This window comes from Hesperophylax consimilis, chromosome 1, assembly GCF_061612785.1.
Source record: "Hesperophylax consimilis isolate HC1 chromosome 1, BYU_Hcon_1.0, whole genome shotgun sequence".
Classification (NCBI taxonomy): Eukaryota; Metazoa; Arthropoda; class Insecta; order Trichoptera; family Limnephilidae; genus Hesperophylax; species Hesperophylax consimilis.
Window position 1 is genome coordinate 19,391,153 of NC_142836.1, and position 17,548 is coordinate 19,408,700.

Sequence of the window (17,548 nt, forward strand, 5' to 3'; positions counted from 1 at the left end):
TATTAGATTTTATTTTATGAAACACTAGCTGTCTCCGGCGTTGCCAGGGTATATCTTATAGTTTTACGAAAGTATTGATTTAGATGGTAATTTTCCTCTTATTTTGAACGTGGATTGTGCAAAATTTTAATAAGAAGTTACGAAATTCTGGTTTAAGAATAGAGAAAAGGGGGAGGAGTGGTTTGTCAAAATCTGACGTAGACAATGATTTTGCTCTCGTTTCAAAGTTCAAGTGTGCAAAATTTCATCAATCTTAGAATAAAACTGTAGATTTGGATACAAATCAAATAAACACCACCCTTTCGTCAGCAACGACATTCTTTTTTTATATAATAGATAAATAGAAGTTGTCAATATGTCTTTTGTTATTGTTGAAAGCCTTTGAATATCAGTTTGAAAATCCTGGAAGAAACAAATGCATGAGATAGTCCCGTGGAGACAGGATCTGCAATGAAAGGTAAGGTTTCCTGGGAGGAACTTGTTTTGTAAAATTGTGTGGATTGACAAAGAAAGGGACATGAATAAAATAATGATGACATTAAAAACATATATTTCATGTTACTGACGCCATCCATGACCTTCAGTTCAACAGGTGGAATCGTGAAATTAAAGTAAACTTAATCTCACATTCAGTTCTTTAGAGATTACTTATTATCACACATCTGTGCAAAATTTTGAGATTATTATTTTTAAAAAAACCAAAAATACAAATAAAGAAAGACTTTATGAATCTATCTGCCCACTTGGGTACGTGTGAAAAATAGATAAAGCTGATAATCTTTGGTATTATCAATCATTTGTATTGTGAGATCGATATCTGATAGCTAGAGCGTCACTAAATTTGTGATAACTTTTTTGTATATAAAGTAAGAATTGTTTCAGAGAATCATTATATTTTTCTCAGCGACTAATACAAAACATAAAAATGAAGGGATTCATGGTCTTCCTCACCCTCGCCCTCGCGGCTTCAGCGGTAAGTAAAGCGAAATAAATATTTAAAAAAAAAACATTAATATCTAATATAAAACATGTGAAACAAACAAGTTACAAAATATATGCTAATGTTTAATTATAATATTGCAGAGCGCCAACACCGCCCCCAAGAACATCATTGATGATGCCCTCGCACTCAAGATCTGCCTCGAAAACGCGGTTGCCACCATCCAGGTAAATTAGTTAAAAATATCAGTTATTGAAATATTGTCTCCGGATATCTAAACAGATACTCCATCTTAGTGATGTTTTTGTATATTACATTAGTTTCCACTTAACAAAATAGTATTCGTGACACTCATTGATAACAATTACATATTAAGTAAATGCCTTTAACTTTCTTATAATATTTCCTAATTTTATTAAAAACAAACACGTTAGGCTTGAATCTAATATCATAATCCACTTAGATTGACAACCTTACACAAATTAAATCCCGATCAGTACCAGTAAATTGACGAATAATATTTGTTTGACTTAACTATTGAAATATAATGGCATAATTTGTTTCGCAGGGATCCGTCGTTCAACTCCTCAACACCGTCAACGATGTCCAGGAGGTGCTCAACTCCAACATTGCCAAGTTGAAGGCTTGCCAGGCTATCGGAGGAGACAACCCAACCGCCATCCAGCAGATCCAGCAGGCTACCTGCCTCATCAACCTCGTCGAAACCGTTCAGGAAGATATCAACACCGTTGTCAACAACGTAAGCACCTTCCTCAAATTAAATAAACATACATTCAAAGGATATTCCAGTCATTTAACATTCCTGTTTCATCCAATCAATCCAACTTTTTGTTCTTCTTGGCTATCAGATAACTAAGTTATTGTTGTACTTACTTATCCCATATTTATTATAGGTCCAGACAAGCATCGACAACTTGGCTGGAGCTGGAAATCTCATCTCTGCTTGCCTGAATCCCGTGGCTGAGATCCCCTCTGACAAGAACATCATCGATGATGCCCTCGCCCTGAAAGAGTGCGTCGAGAACGCCATCGCCACCATCCAGGTTAGTTTCAAAGACCAACTTTTATGTTGATATCCTCGTTTGATGATTCTTTTGCCACTGTTTGATCACTTATCAAATGCATTTTTCTTCAAAAACATTAATTTGTTTTTTGTCTTGTCTAGGCTGCCGTCGACAACCTGCTCAACACCGTCAACCAGGTCCAGGCCGTCATCGACAACAACGTCGCCAAGCTGCGCGAGTGCCAGGCCCTCGGAGCCGGAGGTTCCATCATCGACCAGATCCAAGAGGCTACTTGCATCCTTGGCCTGGTTGACTCCATCAAGCAGGACGTCACTGATGTCGTCGCCAATGTAAGTATCGAGATACACTCCATTTAAATACTAATTCTATTAATTCAAGTCAATCATAGCATTCACATCATTATATCACTGTACCTTTTCAAATGGAAACTTTAAACAATATATTAATATTGGTTTTTTTATCATTATAGGTCCAGAACAGCATTGACACCCTCGTCCATGTTGGAAGTCTGCTTGGAGCTTGCTTCTAAGAAAATAACTGTCAATTGTGCATAAAATCCATTAAATGTATAAAAAAAACCATATATATATATTTAAAAAACAGGTGCCATTTTTTTTCACTGGTTCACATTTTTACTTACCACAACTCAATAAAAACTGAAATTATAAACATCTGACTTTTTTTAAAATATATATTTCCTTATATTATTTTCGGTATTTTTTAAGACAATATATTATTGTAGATAAGCTAACTAGGAGCTATGAACTATTCCTCGAAGCAAGTTAGCTAGGATGCATTAAAATAGAATAAAATTCATCCCCTAATCCAGGGGTGGGGAACCTTTTCACCGTCGGGTGCAATTTGAATGTTTGCAGTATCACTCGCGGGCCGCTCTTAGACTTTAGGGCCGAGGAGAAGGGGGAGGTACATTATTTTAACGTTATTTACCAATTCTTTTAAAAAAAATGAAATTGCGTGACCAAATGTCATGTTCACAATTGAGTCTACTACGAGAAATGTACTAACCGAACTCAGAAGGCGAAAATGGTTTCCCTTGAGTTACGTCTACAGATAAGTTCACGAATCGAATTTTAAGTTTCGTTCAAAACACAAGACTGGTTTAAATTTAAGATTAATTTTGCATACGAATCTCTTTTTAACCACATAAAAGGAATTTTAACACATCATTTGGAAGACAAAACTGCTTAAAACTTAAGATTCAATTCAAAAATTGATGTCAATAAACGCCCGGGTTACCGGCAAATTTAAAAAAAAAAAAAAAAAATCTTTGTGCGAGTTTCCATACTAAAATATCCTCTGAAATCATAAGATTTGTATATAGGAACTTGAATACCTACATCCTTAACTATAAACTATATATTTAACTTAATTGTAAACTACATATTTTAAAATTATAAATCAGGATTTGTACAATTTTTACAATGAAACTTCACTATCTCAGTGAGAGTTCTTTTTTCTCAGTCAAAAATCAATGTCATGAGTCAACTGAAATAAATAACAAACTAATTATGTAGTCGAATATAACGGTTTCATTATATTTCATCAAAATGACAATAAAACACGCCTTTTAAAAGTAATATAGAGCCATTAAAAGTGATGAAACAAAAACTACGTTAAATAGTTACATATGTAACCTACTTAAATTAGTTTTTGTTTCATCACTTTCCATGACTTTATGTGCCTTTTTGTTGGTGTGTTGAACTGCCATTTTGAAAATAACATATAAACTTCTTCAAATTTTGCAAATTCACTTTGTGGCACCATTTTATTAATAAAATAATTAAAACACTTTGTTTTTACCACGATAATAATTATCGTGGTAAAAACAAAGTGTTTTTATTATTTTATTAACATATAAACATTTAAAAATTTCGTAAGAACTGCGATTTCTGGAATGATCGATGAACTTATTGGGGAAAAAAAAGGAATCGTTGTTTATTCTTTTAATGAAAATAATAAATGACACATTTGCATTTTTGTAATTATTAGTAATAAATGTAAATAACTACATGTTGTTTACAGTTTTTCATATATTTATTATTTGACCTCCTACATTTAACATTGTTCACTGTAGTGAATTTATGAAATTTGACAATTTTCACAGTAGTAAATAGAGTTTTTCTGATAAACTGAAAATTCCAGATATTTAATTCTATTTTTACTCTTATTTTTGATTCAGAAACCAAAATAAACAGTCAAATCATAAAAATTCATTTTTGAAGTCTGCCAGATTGAGTTGAGGATGCAAAATTAAAAATATGTAATATCCCTATATACGAGTTGACGGGAAAAATTGTGAGTTTTTTGTTGTTGTTTTACAATAAAAACAGAATTAAGATGTTTCAAAAACGTTAATAATAAAGTTATAATGTAAAAAGATTATTTATGAATATTTCTGTTTTGAAGTGAAACTATTTGGCAATATTTTATTAGTTTTTAATGACCAGAAGATCTGAATAACAAATAGCAAAAATTTTCGTTTTTTTTTATTCTTTTGATTTGTGGCCTTACAAACGATGAGTCATATTCCAAAACTTATTCCTGAATGAACTTTCTAAATGTTTTAACATAATCTAAATTAATGAAAACGCACTTTCATGAAATTAAGAACTATTTTAGAAATTAATTTGTTTTAATTTCAATTATTTCACATTTGACTTTCGTAACTTGAGAATTCAAAATAGAAGAATTCAATACGAGAATTCCTGAAATAGTTTTTTTATGCTGTTTTTGTTGTTTCGAAATAAGTTTTCTTATTATAGTATTTAAAATTATCCAGTAATTATTGAATGACATTTGTATTACAGAAAAAAGTTATTTAATATACGTTAATACTTTTTTTGTTTTTGTAGTTTCTGGACACTTGCTGAAAATGCTGAATAAAGCATCTTTGAAATTGTAATCCTTTTAACTTATTTCGAAATCAAAGATCTCGAAAGACCGCAAGAGCAAACGAAGCGCAATTACAAATTACGCAATTACGCAACAAGATTAAGAAAGTGACGCCGATAAAATAATTGATATAAGAAGAAACTATGGACTTCCCAAAATTATATTATTATGTGAATCAAATACTCAAGTCGAGTAATGTCAGAAAAAAGAAAGTTGGTAAGAAATTAGAAAATTACGTGTTATTGATAGACATAGAATAAATAATAACACTAGAATTGCCTTCCATAAAAATTTGAAAAGAAACAAATGTTCCATTTAGCCCAATAGCCCAGCGCTCCACTCTACACTAGCCTGACATCGTAGATCTCCATCCTGTTTTAATTTCATAAACACAGTTTTATACTGAAAATGTAAGCACCGATAAGGCAAATATTTGGATTCCGGAGAACACACAAGGCAATCCTTGTGTTATTCTTTATTATATGGTTATAGATTAACATCGATTTCATGTGTCTACATTTTTTAAAAGATCCAATGAACCTGTTGTGTATTTTTTTTATCTGATAAATTAAAAATCGGGGGTTCTCGATAAAATATTAATTTGGTTATGATAAAAACAACCTGAAACAGATGAGAGTTCGGAAGTCAAGTTCATTTGCGAAATTGTTTAGGACAGGGGTTTGATCACGTTTATCTCTAGAAGTAAAATTCTAAATCTGAAATATTTTTTTATCAGAGGCATTATATATTTTTATTAAAGGCATATGGGTACTTAAGGTACAGATTTTTTTTTAAATATGGATACTAATAATATTTACAATACATATAGGAAGTGTGTTTTGCTCTAACCTATCTAGCACACAATTTCTCATTGTTGGACTTCGGTATCAAAAGTAATGTGGAATATTGAATGAAAACAAAACATATTTATAATTAATAACATCTTTATAGCCATTTTTGGGGACATCAGCTCGGGTTTTCTCCTCAATAATTTATACTTACATACACTTTACAGACGGTAAGTTTACCAACTCCCCAAATATTTCTTCTGGACTATCCAATTTTTGTAATTTCAAATCATGTCATCGGGATATTCAACACTTAAGTAAATACTACTATAAAAAAGTGATACATCGAAGGATCCTAGCGTTTTCAGAATGTGAATATACATATAAAGAAATTGTACTTGTTAGATCAATTTTAAAAAAAGCGATATCCGGACTTTCAGCTTTAAGGTACAGAAATACAAGGTGAGCTAGAAATCACAATAGAAATTACATCAGATTTATTAAAGATATTATCTTTTCAATTATAAATAAATCATTTGAATGCGAACAAAACAATATCTCTAATGAGCATCAACCACCGACCAATCGTTCACATCATATCGGATAAAATGATTGATAGTATTAAAAGCTCTTCTAAATAAACCGAGACAGCTGTAATCATTTAATCGCACCAAGACATTAACATTTAATTTCTGATTTAAATGTGAAGATTATTTTATTGTATCATCGCATAAAATTTTTTACAAAAAAAAATATTTTTTTTATATTAGCTGAGGGAAATTGAGTCCCTACATAATTTATAATTTCCCTCATTGCCTATGTCATCTTTGGGAATGCTGGAAACAATGGGAAGGAAACAGGTATAAAGGTGGATAATAATCTGTTGATCAATGTGTCCAGGATTGACAGAGAAAGAATTCATTTCTCCCACTGTGGTGAATGGCCGCCTCCCAAATTGCATTGTTCCTTATTTGTGTTTTTTCTGGTCTTGTGTTGTTTGTATTCTGACTTTTTAGAATCTATTAAATTATCAATCACAGAAAATAGATTTGCAGTGCAATCAACTCCAAGAGCATTTTTTAACATAAAAAAGTTACATTCAAAAAGTTTACTCGCATCGTTAGTTAGTCCACGGCATGGCTCTTCCTCACTTTATCATTTAATCCAGATTCGTGTGACCTGATAACATGGGAAAGGTTGTGCATGTCAATATCTATGTATTGGAAAAATAACTACACAAGTTGAAGTTGATGATGTTTTTATTATTTTTTTTAAATGTGAAATTGCACAAGAGTCCCAACTGCCTCCAATCGTCTAGAGCCAGTGAGACTATGCCGTTTCCATTTGGGGTGTGTTGTGAAGCTGAAGGTAGTGGGGAGAGGAAAGATGTGGGAAAGAGGAAAGTGGGGGAGTACATAGCTATTCATATTTGGTCACCAAATGTGTCCAATGCCATTTCAAACGAAATTTCAATTCTGAAGAATTGAATTTTATAAAAAAAAACAAAAATTATTGAGTTTGCCTACTTGTTGCCTTGCGCCGTGTTGTATTATGTAATGTTCTCACCCTCCCCTCAGGTTATTTTTAACGGATTTACATTTTTTTAAGCGTTGGGTTTTAACTTCTCGCGGTTTATCAACTTCAATCTTAACGAATTAATATGTCACGTTGTGTCAATTTTTTGTTTCGACAGGGATTAATTCATTGAAGGATCCTTTTAATTGGTTGTGGTAACTTTGGTTCTTTTAGATGAGGCGTGTTACATTCTGTATGGTTTGAAAATAAGACAATGACCGACTACCCTGATTTTAACTACCTTTTCCTACCTTGTTTGCTCGCCCAAACGTTTCCGGTTGCTGCAGTCAATAATGTGCTAATATAATGAGAAAATTAATTACAAGTACATGAAATTCGCTATAGACAATTAAATTCAAGATGCACAAGATTCTAAGTTAATGATTTGACTATGGATTGTTAGTTTTGTGAGTTATTTCTATGAGTAGGTATTTTCGGGAATAGCTAGAGACAAAACATGTGTTGCTTTCGATTGGTCTCCGTCCAAATCCCACCCATCAACGTGACCAGCTCGAGAGCAGCCAAGTTGATGGTCCAATCCCAACACCTCCAGAAATGAATTGAATATCGCTCAGCGACAGATGAGATAATGACATGTTTTGCCTCCTGCCGGAGGGTGATGAAGGTGGAATGTGGGTCCTTGGTGGTAGCTGTTGATGTTGATGTTGATGATGAATGATGAAGATTCATCTTATACCGTTAGGCACAAGGAGCTACTCTGGTCCGGTGGCATGATAGCCTGGTGTCAGGAACCATTTGGGTCACGTGGGTAGCGCGAGGTTTAGGTCGCGTCAACCTCCCCCAAATCGATGATGAGTTGAGCTTCGCCAGCATGCCGAAAATTAGGAGTCCACTCTACTAACCTCAAACATAAACATATACTGAAGTGGTTTGCATCAGCAACGTCAGGAGTTCGGGAGTCCCGTGAACACCCCTCTGGTTTACGCTCGTAAGGATAATGATGAATTCAGCTTCAGTTTGTTCGACTTCGCCTCTGCAGTCACGCTACTCCAAATAGCTCCTGGCTCCAGTCTATACAGCTTCTCGTTCCAGTAGAGGTAATGACACATATTTATCATATGTACAATACAAAACATACTTCAAGTCTTTCGTCCACACTCAAAATAGTCATGTCAATATTTAATTTGGATGAGGGCGTCCATCCGACATAACGAATGTTTCCTAGACGGGAGATTTTACCCCACTTCAAAGTCATGGTCATTCGCTCTATCGTTTGTCACCCTCCGTTCGCTTCAAATATCAAAGAATGGTAGAAATTGATATCCTCGACTTCCGGCGCTAAGGATCAGGGATACTGGAATCATCAGGTCGTGAATCTGAAATCATCCGATCTCCGTCAGCTCAAACGGTTTCAGTCGGAGTCAATTTCCAACCTAATTCTGGATGACTTCTCCTCCTATAGTGGGGTAAGTACTTATTGAATTTGACAGGATGGACGTCAGAAAGCGCCGAGACAACTTCATATTCGTCACGATCCCTTCGTTCTGTCAGCGAGAAAATCCTCCTCACACGCCAGCCAAGAATAGCATAGCCCTTATCCGCTTTGTTCCTTCGTCTACCAGCTAACTCAAGTAGGAAAGCCCATTAGCAATTTTCGTTCCCTTCGATCTGAACTCAGTGAAAGCGTCCTCTCACCAGCTGAAAATACTCGAAACAGGGGTCTATTCCGGGTGACTATCTAAGGCTGGTCCGCCAACACCTTCGACAGAAACCGGTGCTTTTACGGGAATAACTCAACCACACCAATAGCAGGGGAAAAAGCCGGCGCTGCTATACTAAAATAGACGTTATATCGGTATCCAGGGTTATCGACTTTGCTAACACAAGAGTCCCTATTAGGCAAGCCAAATTACAAATTTCGTTCCCTTCGCTTTTGTCGCTTTGGTAAGATAGGACAGCCTACGGAAAATTCGTATACTTCGTCCCCGTCAAACCCATGAAAAATTAAAATCTCACTTCATAGAATAGGAATGCCAGACAGATGAATTCTCCCGGCGGCTAGCTGTAACCCGCTGCGTTATCCCGATTCAAAATGAATGAAAAGAGTGATGTTTGAATAAGTTATATTTAATTAAATATATTTTATGAATTCCGTATAACCTAATCGTTAAATATTATTACTGGAGAATTATTAAATCATCTTAAATTGCAGAAAACAAAATTGTCTAGCTCATAAACAATGTCTATTGTTGGATGATCTTAAGCGGCTTCAGGGTAACCGCTCTTAGTCCTTTTGTAATCGCCAAGACCCGGTCACTTCAACGCATTAGGTGATTTATGGCCTCCCTTGCTAACAGGTCCGGACCTATAGTGCTCAAGTTAAATACCCTTACTTCAAAATACAATTGGACTATTCGGTTTACATTAAGGAAATAAGTGTTAATAATTAGATTATAATAGACTTACCGATACATCTTAGTGTCAACAATCCAAATAATTATAAAAAAAACAAACACAGTCACATGCAGAAAACTCATGCTGTTAGAAAACCGCACCTTCTACACTAAAAGATTTTAGCCGTGTTTGCGTCCCGACGATTAATTCTTGTTGACGCGCTTCTTAGTTTTTACTAACTCGACTATCTTAAAACGCTGACCGATCCTGATTATTCCTGACCGTCTCCCACCGTTTTCAAAACCTGACTATCAAAACTGACTACCCGCCCGCGCTCCTTAACCACGACTATCGACTTGCTTCTTCCGACCTTCAACGCTGACTGCCTTGACCGTCTCCCCGCGCTTTCAAATCCAGACTCCCCCTTCTCAAACCAACCCCCCAAATCACCATATGCGATTTCTAATTTATGTTCTTTTGAATTCTGAATGCTTTTTGTTTTCAAAAGACAGAAATGCACTAAAGGAACACATCAATTATGGCCCTAGAACCTGTCACATTAATTTTAAATCGTCTCAAAACCAATAAATTGTTACTCCTCCAGTGAAATGTCTAACTCTTTGTTCAAAGGATGAAACTTGACTACCCCCAGTCCAGTGGCGTGTTGGCCCACCAGCATTTTAGCTCGGCTTACTATTATCAACCACCATCACGGAGGTCTCTGCCGATACAGTGCATGTTCCTATTTTTTTTTTCTCTACCCTAATAAATCTAAACACTTGTTTTAAAATCAGTTGTCCAACATCTGGTAATCTCCTATGTCGTGAGACCAACTGAAAATTTCTTTCCCACCATAATAAATCAACAATAAAAAAATTTTATCCCAGGGCGAGTCCATCACAGCTCCCTTCTGGAAAAATAATAGTGGGGGTAGATACGGAGATAAGCTATTGTCAGCTATTATTGTCCCATCAACTTAGCAGCAGAACACGTTTGAACTCGCCAATAATATTTTTTTTTTCTCAACCCTTCCTAGGTTTCACTCGCTCCCCACTGCCCTGTTCTTGTCGCTAAAATTGTTAAAACTCCTAATCCCTTTTACCTTTTATTTTATTATTTTTTTTTTTTTTATATATTTTTTTTTTTTTCTACGAAAGATTTCCCATTCCGCCCCTGTCTCACTTGACGTTCTCATCTTTCCCCCTTGGCCAAACGCTATCAGTTAAACCTCTGGTTTGTCCGTTATGGGGCCCTTTTGTTAACTTTTTGTGTGTTCCTGCCGTTGTTAATTGTTTTATGACTGAGCATACAGTAACCGAGATCTTGAGAGTTATTTCGCATTTTTAAGCGTTGGGTAATTTGTTTAGATTTTTTTAATTCATGTGAATAGGACTCCTTCTATATGATCAATCTATTAGTGTACCTATATGTTTTGCGGTAATTCAGTTCCGTCTAATTAGAGTGGATAATCTCTTTACCAATTTAATTGATAAATTATTTCTCGTAAAACCGTGTGCCTTATTTCCTATTCCTCCTTACAGGACGCCTGATAATAATAATTATTATTATTGAATAATTTATATAGCGCCGTTTTCGTGAAAAGCTACCTCAAGGAACCTAATATTGTAGTAGCTACTTATATTTTGATAAGAGTTTTGTTGAACAACTAAGTCGTATTATGGGAAAGGAAGTGTGGAGGGGGAGGGGAAGGAAAAAGGGGTAAACTATACAAATGAAATCTCTTTCAAACTACGCTGTCTTACATTAGCCAAACAATAACGGTGAATGGTGATCAGAACTCAAACATTGACCTCAGCGTGTCTTAGGCTATACTCTAATAGCTGGCGACCCACTTCTTAAAGGTACCGTGACCTACCAGAACCCACCACGCCTGAAGGAAAACGAATTGAGACTTCCCAACACTTCCAGATACTGTTCCAGCGTATTCACTTCTGTGAACCTACTTTACTGTCTCTAAATGGGGAAAGTAATTGCATCCCATATCACGATGCTGACGCGAAAATGTGTCATGTAAGTTTCGTCTGATGAAGCCCTCCTTCCACGTGCTGTCAGACCTACACTTCACCTCTTAGAATCTGTTGTAATTAAGCCAAGATTGCGTTGGCTTACATCAGGTTCCAGGTCGACGCCATTGGAGTATTTGATAGAACTTTAACGGGTTTATTCCTACGGAATATCGCGCGAACATCTCTTCCACATAACCTTGCAGGAACCTCGCAGGTTACCTTCAGCTAGACGCCTTCAACAGCGAATTACGCTCTTTTCATCCCAGAGTCACTCATGTCTTCTCACCCTGTCTGTCATTCCCTTTTTCATTGCATAAAACCGCGAAAGGGTGAAGCTTTCAGTACGCCGCGCTGAACTGCCCAGTTTATGTTGGAGCCCCCGTCCTCATGATAGCGCAGGAAAAGAACCCATTTCGGCTTGCTAATATTTGTGTGATATTATTACAGCGAAACTATCTAATTCTCCAATTATGAAGTTTAATTGTTGGTCGAAAATCGGGAAAGGGAAAGGTTTAGTAATGTTGATGACACTACCGAGGTAATTAATGTTGATTCGATGGGGAGTCTGAAAATTATCAGGGAAACCCTAGGTATAAATATGTTTATATGTATACATATTTTTTTTTTTATCGAACCCTTTATTTCAATACGCAACTTTTATTAAAATCTTAACACTCGTGTTTCTATTACGTTTCAGGAATCCTATTATTATTCAACCGTTTTGAATTGAAGGCCCCGATCGATTTTACATTCGAACTGTGCTTAAGATGAGTTAGATTATTTTTTTATTATTAAATTATGTTGATCCCTCCGTTTATTATTGTAGTACATATTTTTTGTTTAATTTGAAAAGAATTTAATTGTTTTAATCACAAAACTTAATCACTGATTCACGCCGTAATGTCCCCATCATCACTTTATTCAATTAGCAAGTTAGGTTATATCAAAATTGAATCAATTTATTGTAGACATTCACTGCACAAGGACACGGCCTTCTTCTCACGGAAGAATACCCGTTAGGTAACGAAACATAAATACTCTACCAGTGCCCACTTTTATTGTTCACTGAATCTTTTCTAACATTTCAAGATAATATAAATCTGTTCCGTCGACCCACTTATAAATGGTCAAGTTCATAGTAAGTGACGTAATAAGCTATTATTTGGTTTTGTCCCCCCCGGGAAGAGGCTCCGGTCTAGTAGTACAATACATCTTTGTTTAGATTTTACAACCGTCTTAACTTTCTCACCGTACGTATTATTGACTTTAAAATGTTTTGTTTAAATTGCACTCTCCCTTCCGTCTCATTTCAAAGTTGAACTTGAAAAAAACTGTTATCATAAGTGATTTCTTTTTTTGTTGTCCCTGGTTTTCTACCCCCAAAGTAACACGGGCATGTGCCTAGCATAGTGGTCGACAAAATCCTAAATGCATTTAATAAATAATTTCAATGAATAAGGAAACATAAAAAAAAAGTTTTATCTGTTAATTCAGTCCTTATCGGAGGTTGGACATCAGCCTCTAGAATGAACTGGGTTTGTGTCTACTACTTGAAGAAACTATTTTCTCCCTCCACAATGTAATACCTTTAATAAATATGTCTTATCGGAGGTTGGATGACAATACAAAATTTTTTTCTTTGACAATTTTATTTAAAATTTAAATAATCTAATTTATTCCCTGCTGATAAATTCACGGATATTTTTATTACGGATATTTAGCATTTAAAGCAAATAAATAAACTAATGCGCTGGTGTTAGGTCTACTACTTGAAGAAACTATTTTCTCCCTCCACAATGTAACACCTTTAATAACTATGTCTTATCGGAGGTTGGATGACAATACAAAATTTTGTTTTACAATTTTATTTAAAATTTAAATAATCTAATTTATTCCCGACTGATAAATTCACGGATATTTTTATTACGGATATTTAGCATTGAAAGCAAATAAACTAATGCGCTGGTGTTAGGTCTACTACTGAAGGAACTATTTTCTCCCTCCACAATGTAATACCTTTACTCACTATGTCCTATCGGAGGTTGGATATCATCATAAAATTTCGTTCGTATATTTTTATTTGGAATTTAAATTAATTAATTTTTACCCTACTGATAAATTCACGTATATCTCAACTATTACTGTAGAAATTCACTACCTTTCGCAGTTTTGAATTTAAACCACTGAACTATTAGCACTGGCTTTTAATATTTTTTTTCATTGTCTTGAACCAAACAGAATGTAAAACATTTTAAAACCCCACCTCCTGGTCCAACGGCATCACTGTAATGTTTTCCCGTCTTTTGGTCAAAACCAAAGGAAAGAAGCCAGATAGATGTATTCTCCCGGCGGCTAGCTGTAACCCGCTGCGTTATCCCGATTCAAAATGAATGAAAAGAGTGATGTTTGAATAAGTTATATTTAATTAAATATATTTTATGAATTCCGTATAACCTAATCGTTAAATATTATTACTGGAGAATTATTAAATCATCTTAAATTGCAGAAAACAAAATTGTCTAGCTCATAAACAATGTCTATTGTTGGATGATCTTAAGCGGCTTCAGGGTAACCGCTCTTAGTCCTTTTGTAATCGCCAAGACCCGGTCACTTCAACGCATTAGGTGATTTATGGCCTCCCTTGCTAACAGGTCCGGACCTATAGTGCTCAAGTTAAATACCCTTACTTCAAAATACAATTGGACTATTCGGTTTACATTAAGGAAATAAGTGTTAATAATTAGATTATAATAGACTTACCGATACATCTTAGTGTCAACAATCCAAATAATTATAAAAAAAACAAACACAGTCACATGCAGAAAACTCATGCTGTTAGAAAACCGCACCTTCTACACTAAAAGATTTTAGCCGTGTTTGCGTCCCGACGATTAATTCTTGTTGACGCGCTTCTTAGTTTTTACTAACTCGACTATCTTAAAACGCTGACCGATCCTGATTATTCCTGACCGTCTCCCACCGTTTTCAAAACCTGACTATCAAAACTGACTACCCGCCCGCGCTCCTTAACCACGACTATCGACTTGCTTCTTCCGACCTTCAACGCTGACTGCCTTGACCGTCTCCCCGCGCTTTCAAATCCAGACTCCCCCTTCTCAAACCAACCCCCCAAATCACCATATGCGATTTCTAATTTATGTTCTTTTGAATTCTGAATGCTTTTTGTTTTCAAAAGACAGAAATGCACTAAAGGAACACATCAATTATGGCCCTAGAACCTGTCACATTAATTTTAAATCGTCTCAAAACCAATAAATTGTTACTCCTCCAGTGAAATGTCTAACTCTTTGTTCAAAGGATGAAACTTGACTACCCCCAGTCCAGTGGCGTGTTGGCCCACCAGCATTTTAGCTCGGCTTACTATTATCAACCACCATCACGGAGGTCTCTGCCGATACAGTGCATGTTCCTATTTTTTTTTTCTCTACCCTAATAAATCTAAACACTTGTTTTAAAATCAGTTGTCCAACATCTGGTAATCTCCTATGTCGTGAGACCAACTGAAAATTTCTTTCCCACCATAATAAATCAACAATAAAAAAATTTTATCCCAGGGCGAGTCCATCACAATTATAATTCTGGTCTTACACCGGGGCGATAGTAAGAATATCTTCCATTCTGAAACGTGCTTCAAATAAAATATATAATATTTTTAATTCGTAAATTGTGAAGTAGCACAATTCAATCAAATAAAGATTATTAGTGCACGCTGGAATTTGAACCCGTGACCTCCGGCTTGCTAGTTAAGAGCCTTACCCCTCGATAACGAGGGCTGTTTTAAGTTTATTGTGAAACCACTTACGTCTTTTTTAGGGACTCTTACGTAGAACTAGTAAAATTTGTACGGTATACTTAATTTCCTTTTATACATAACTATAGATCCCAGTAACAAGATAATAAGATTAATAATTTAGTGTAGTTATCTTATGCTTCAATTGCGAGGTATAATTAATGATTGAATAAATTAATCTCTTTGGTCAGTTTGATAAAATTGGTCGTATAAGATAAGCTCGTTTATAAAAATAATGATTTGAATTCATCAAAAATACAAAAAATTGTTATTATTTAAACCTCCATGCTTAATCGCTAATAAAAAATTAGGATTATATACGTGATCTTGGGCTTCTTTTGGACTATAAATTTATCTTTGATAAACACGTTGATCTTATTGTCACCAAAGCAACCAAAATCTAGGTTTTGTACTGAGATCATGCAAATTCTTCAACAACAATAACCTCTTTAATTCACATGTTCGTCCACACCCGGAATTCTGTTCACAAGTAATTGGTAATACATTGTTTATGTTAACAGGGTTGAAAAAGTTCAGGAGCGATTTCTGAAACTCCTCAATTTTAAGTCATTCAACATATACAACTCTTACGACGAAATCGAGAAACGTTTTCGAATCACGAAATTACTCAACAGGAAGCTTGGTGCTGATCAGATGCTCCTTTACAAAATTATTAACTCGAAAGTTGACTGCCCGGAGTCGGTAAACAAAATAAATGACAGACAGAAAACCCTTTTTTATTGACAAATGCATCACCAACTCCAATCAAAATGAATTTATGAACAGAACCAGCATTTGGTAGAACAAAAAGCTTGGAAATATAAAAATACTTGCTGTATTCACTGCTAGTTAATATCGTTACAGAGGTGTGAAAAACACAAAATCGTGACGATTAAATTAATTTCACCTTTTTTTTATCTTTAAATTTTTTATTTTATTTTATATTATCATTCCCTCATCCCTTTCCTCTCCCATCCCTCTACAACACCAAAACCTGTTTCCCATTCCTCATCCTTCCAATCACAATCCTTCCTAAGCATCAAATCACCAGCACCATCCTACAAATTACCCAACAATCAACTCACACTAACGTCAAGCCACTTTACAATCAGGAAATCCACAACCACAATACTCACGATAACAATAAAATCCGCATTTCTCAAACACACACTACAAAATATGGAACAAAATCTTTAAATTACATTGCCTACACACTTTATATTTCGCTTCCAGAAATGTACAAAACCATTGAGAAAAATAAAAAAACTCACAATGATGGTTTAAAGAAATATTTTTAAAAATGAAAATCAGTAAATCCATATTTGTATATCTTTGATTGTTCCTTTATTTGTTTACCCTTTTTTTCTTGCTCTACTAAACCTGTCTTTTAAAAATTATTATGAAGTGTTGTATTTTTGATATTTTGATGCCAATGTAAAATTGTATGTTTCTGACTTCTGTATTTATTCTTCTTTTGTATTCCTATTTCCTCCCGTCCTAAAATGAGTTTTGTAACTCATCGGGATTGCCCTAGCAAGAAATAAAAAAATTAAAATTAATTTTAAGACAAAAAAGTGCCAACGAATTAAATAAATATCATATTGTGCAGAGGTACATATTATTATTATAAAACGCAATCTTGCCAAGAAAACAGCAAATAATCAGATATACTGTATTACAAAAATACATCGCTATGAGTATCTGACTGAACGGAATGTAATCGATGATAAATCTGAATACTCGAATATTGATAGGGAAAAACACTAATCAAATTTAATTTAAGTTTATTCATGACTGTTTAAGAATTTGTGCAACAATTCAACTGCAAGTATTTTTTACATTACATTGAAACATGGAGTGGGTTTAATAATGACAATAAGGACGGGTTGTTTCACAGAATTTACACATTTCATCAAATTTCAAAGTTGTTTTTCAAGTTCTGTGAATGTTCTATCCAAGTTCTGTTACTATTTCAATTTTGTTAAGCAACTGGTCAATAATGATATAGTAATAGAACATGAAAAAAATCATCACAGAACTTCAAAATGAACTTTGAAATCTGGTGAATTGTAATTGATAATTCTGTGGAACAA

The 17,548-nt window shown here is 34.7% G+C and overlaps 1 protein-coding gene across 1 annotated transcript; it reads left to right on the forward strand.

The window, feature by feature from the left end:
* Positions 1–885: 885 nt before the first annotated feature.
* LOC149426400 (uncharacterized) lies at positions 886–2,655 on the forward strand. The gene is made up of 6 exons (XM_089636801.1): positions 886–973; positions 1,084–1,167; positions 1,509–1,700; positions 1,855–2,004; positions 2,127–2,315; positions 2,456–2,655. The coding sequence occupies exons 1-6, from the start codon at positions 926–928 to the stop codon at positions 2,513–2,515; spliced, it is 723 nt and encodes a 240-aa protein (XP_089492927.1). The 5' UTR covers positions 886–925; the 3' UTR covers positions 2,516–2,655.
* The last annotated feature ends 14,893 nt before the right edge of the window (positions 2,656–17,548 follow it).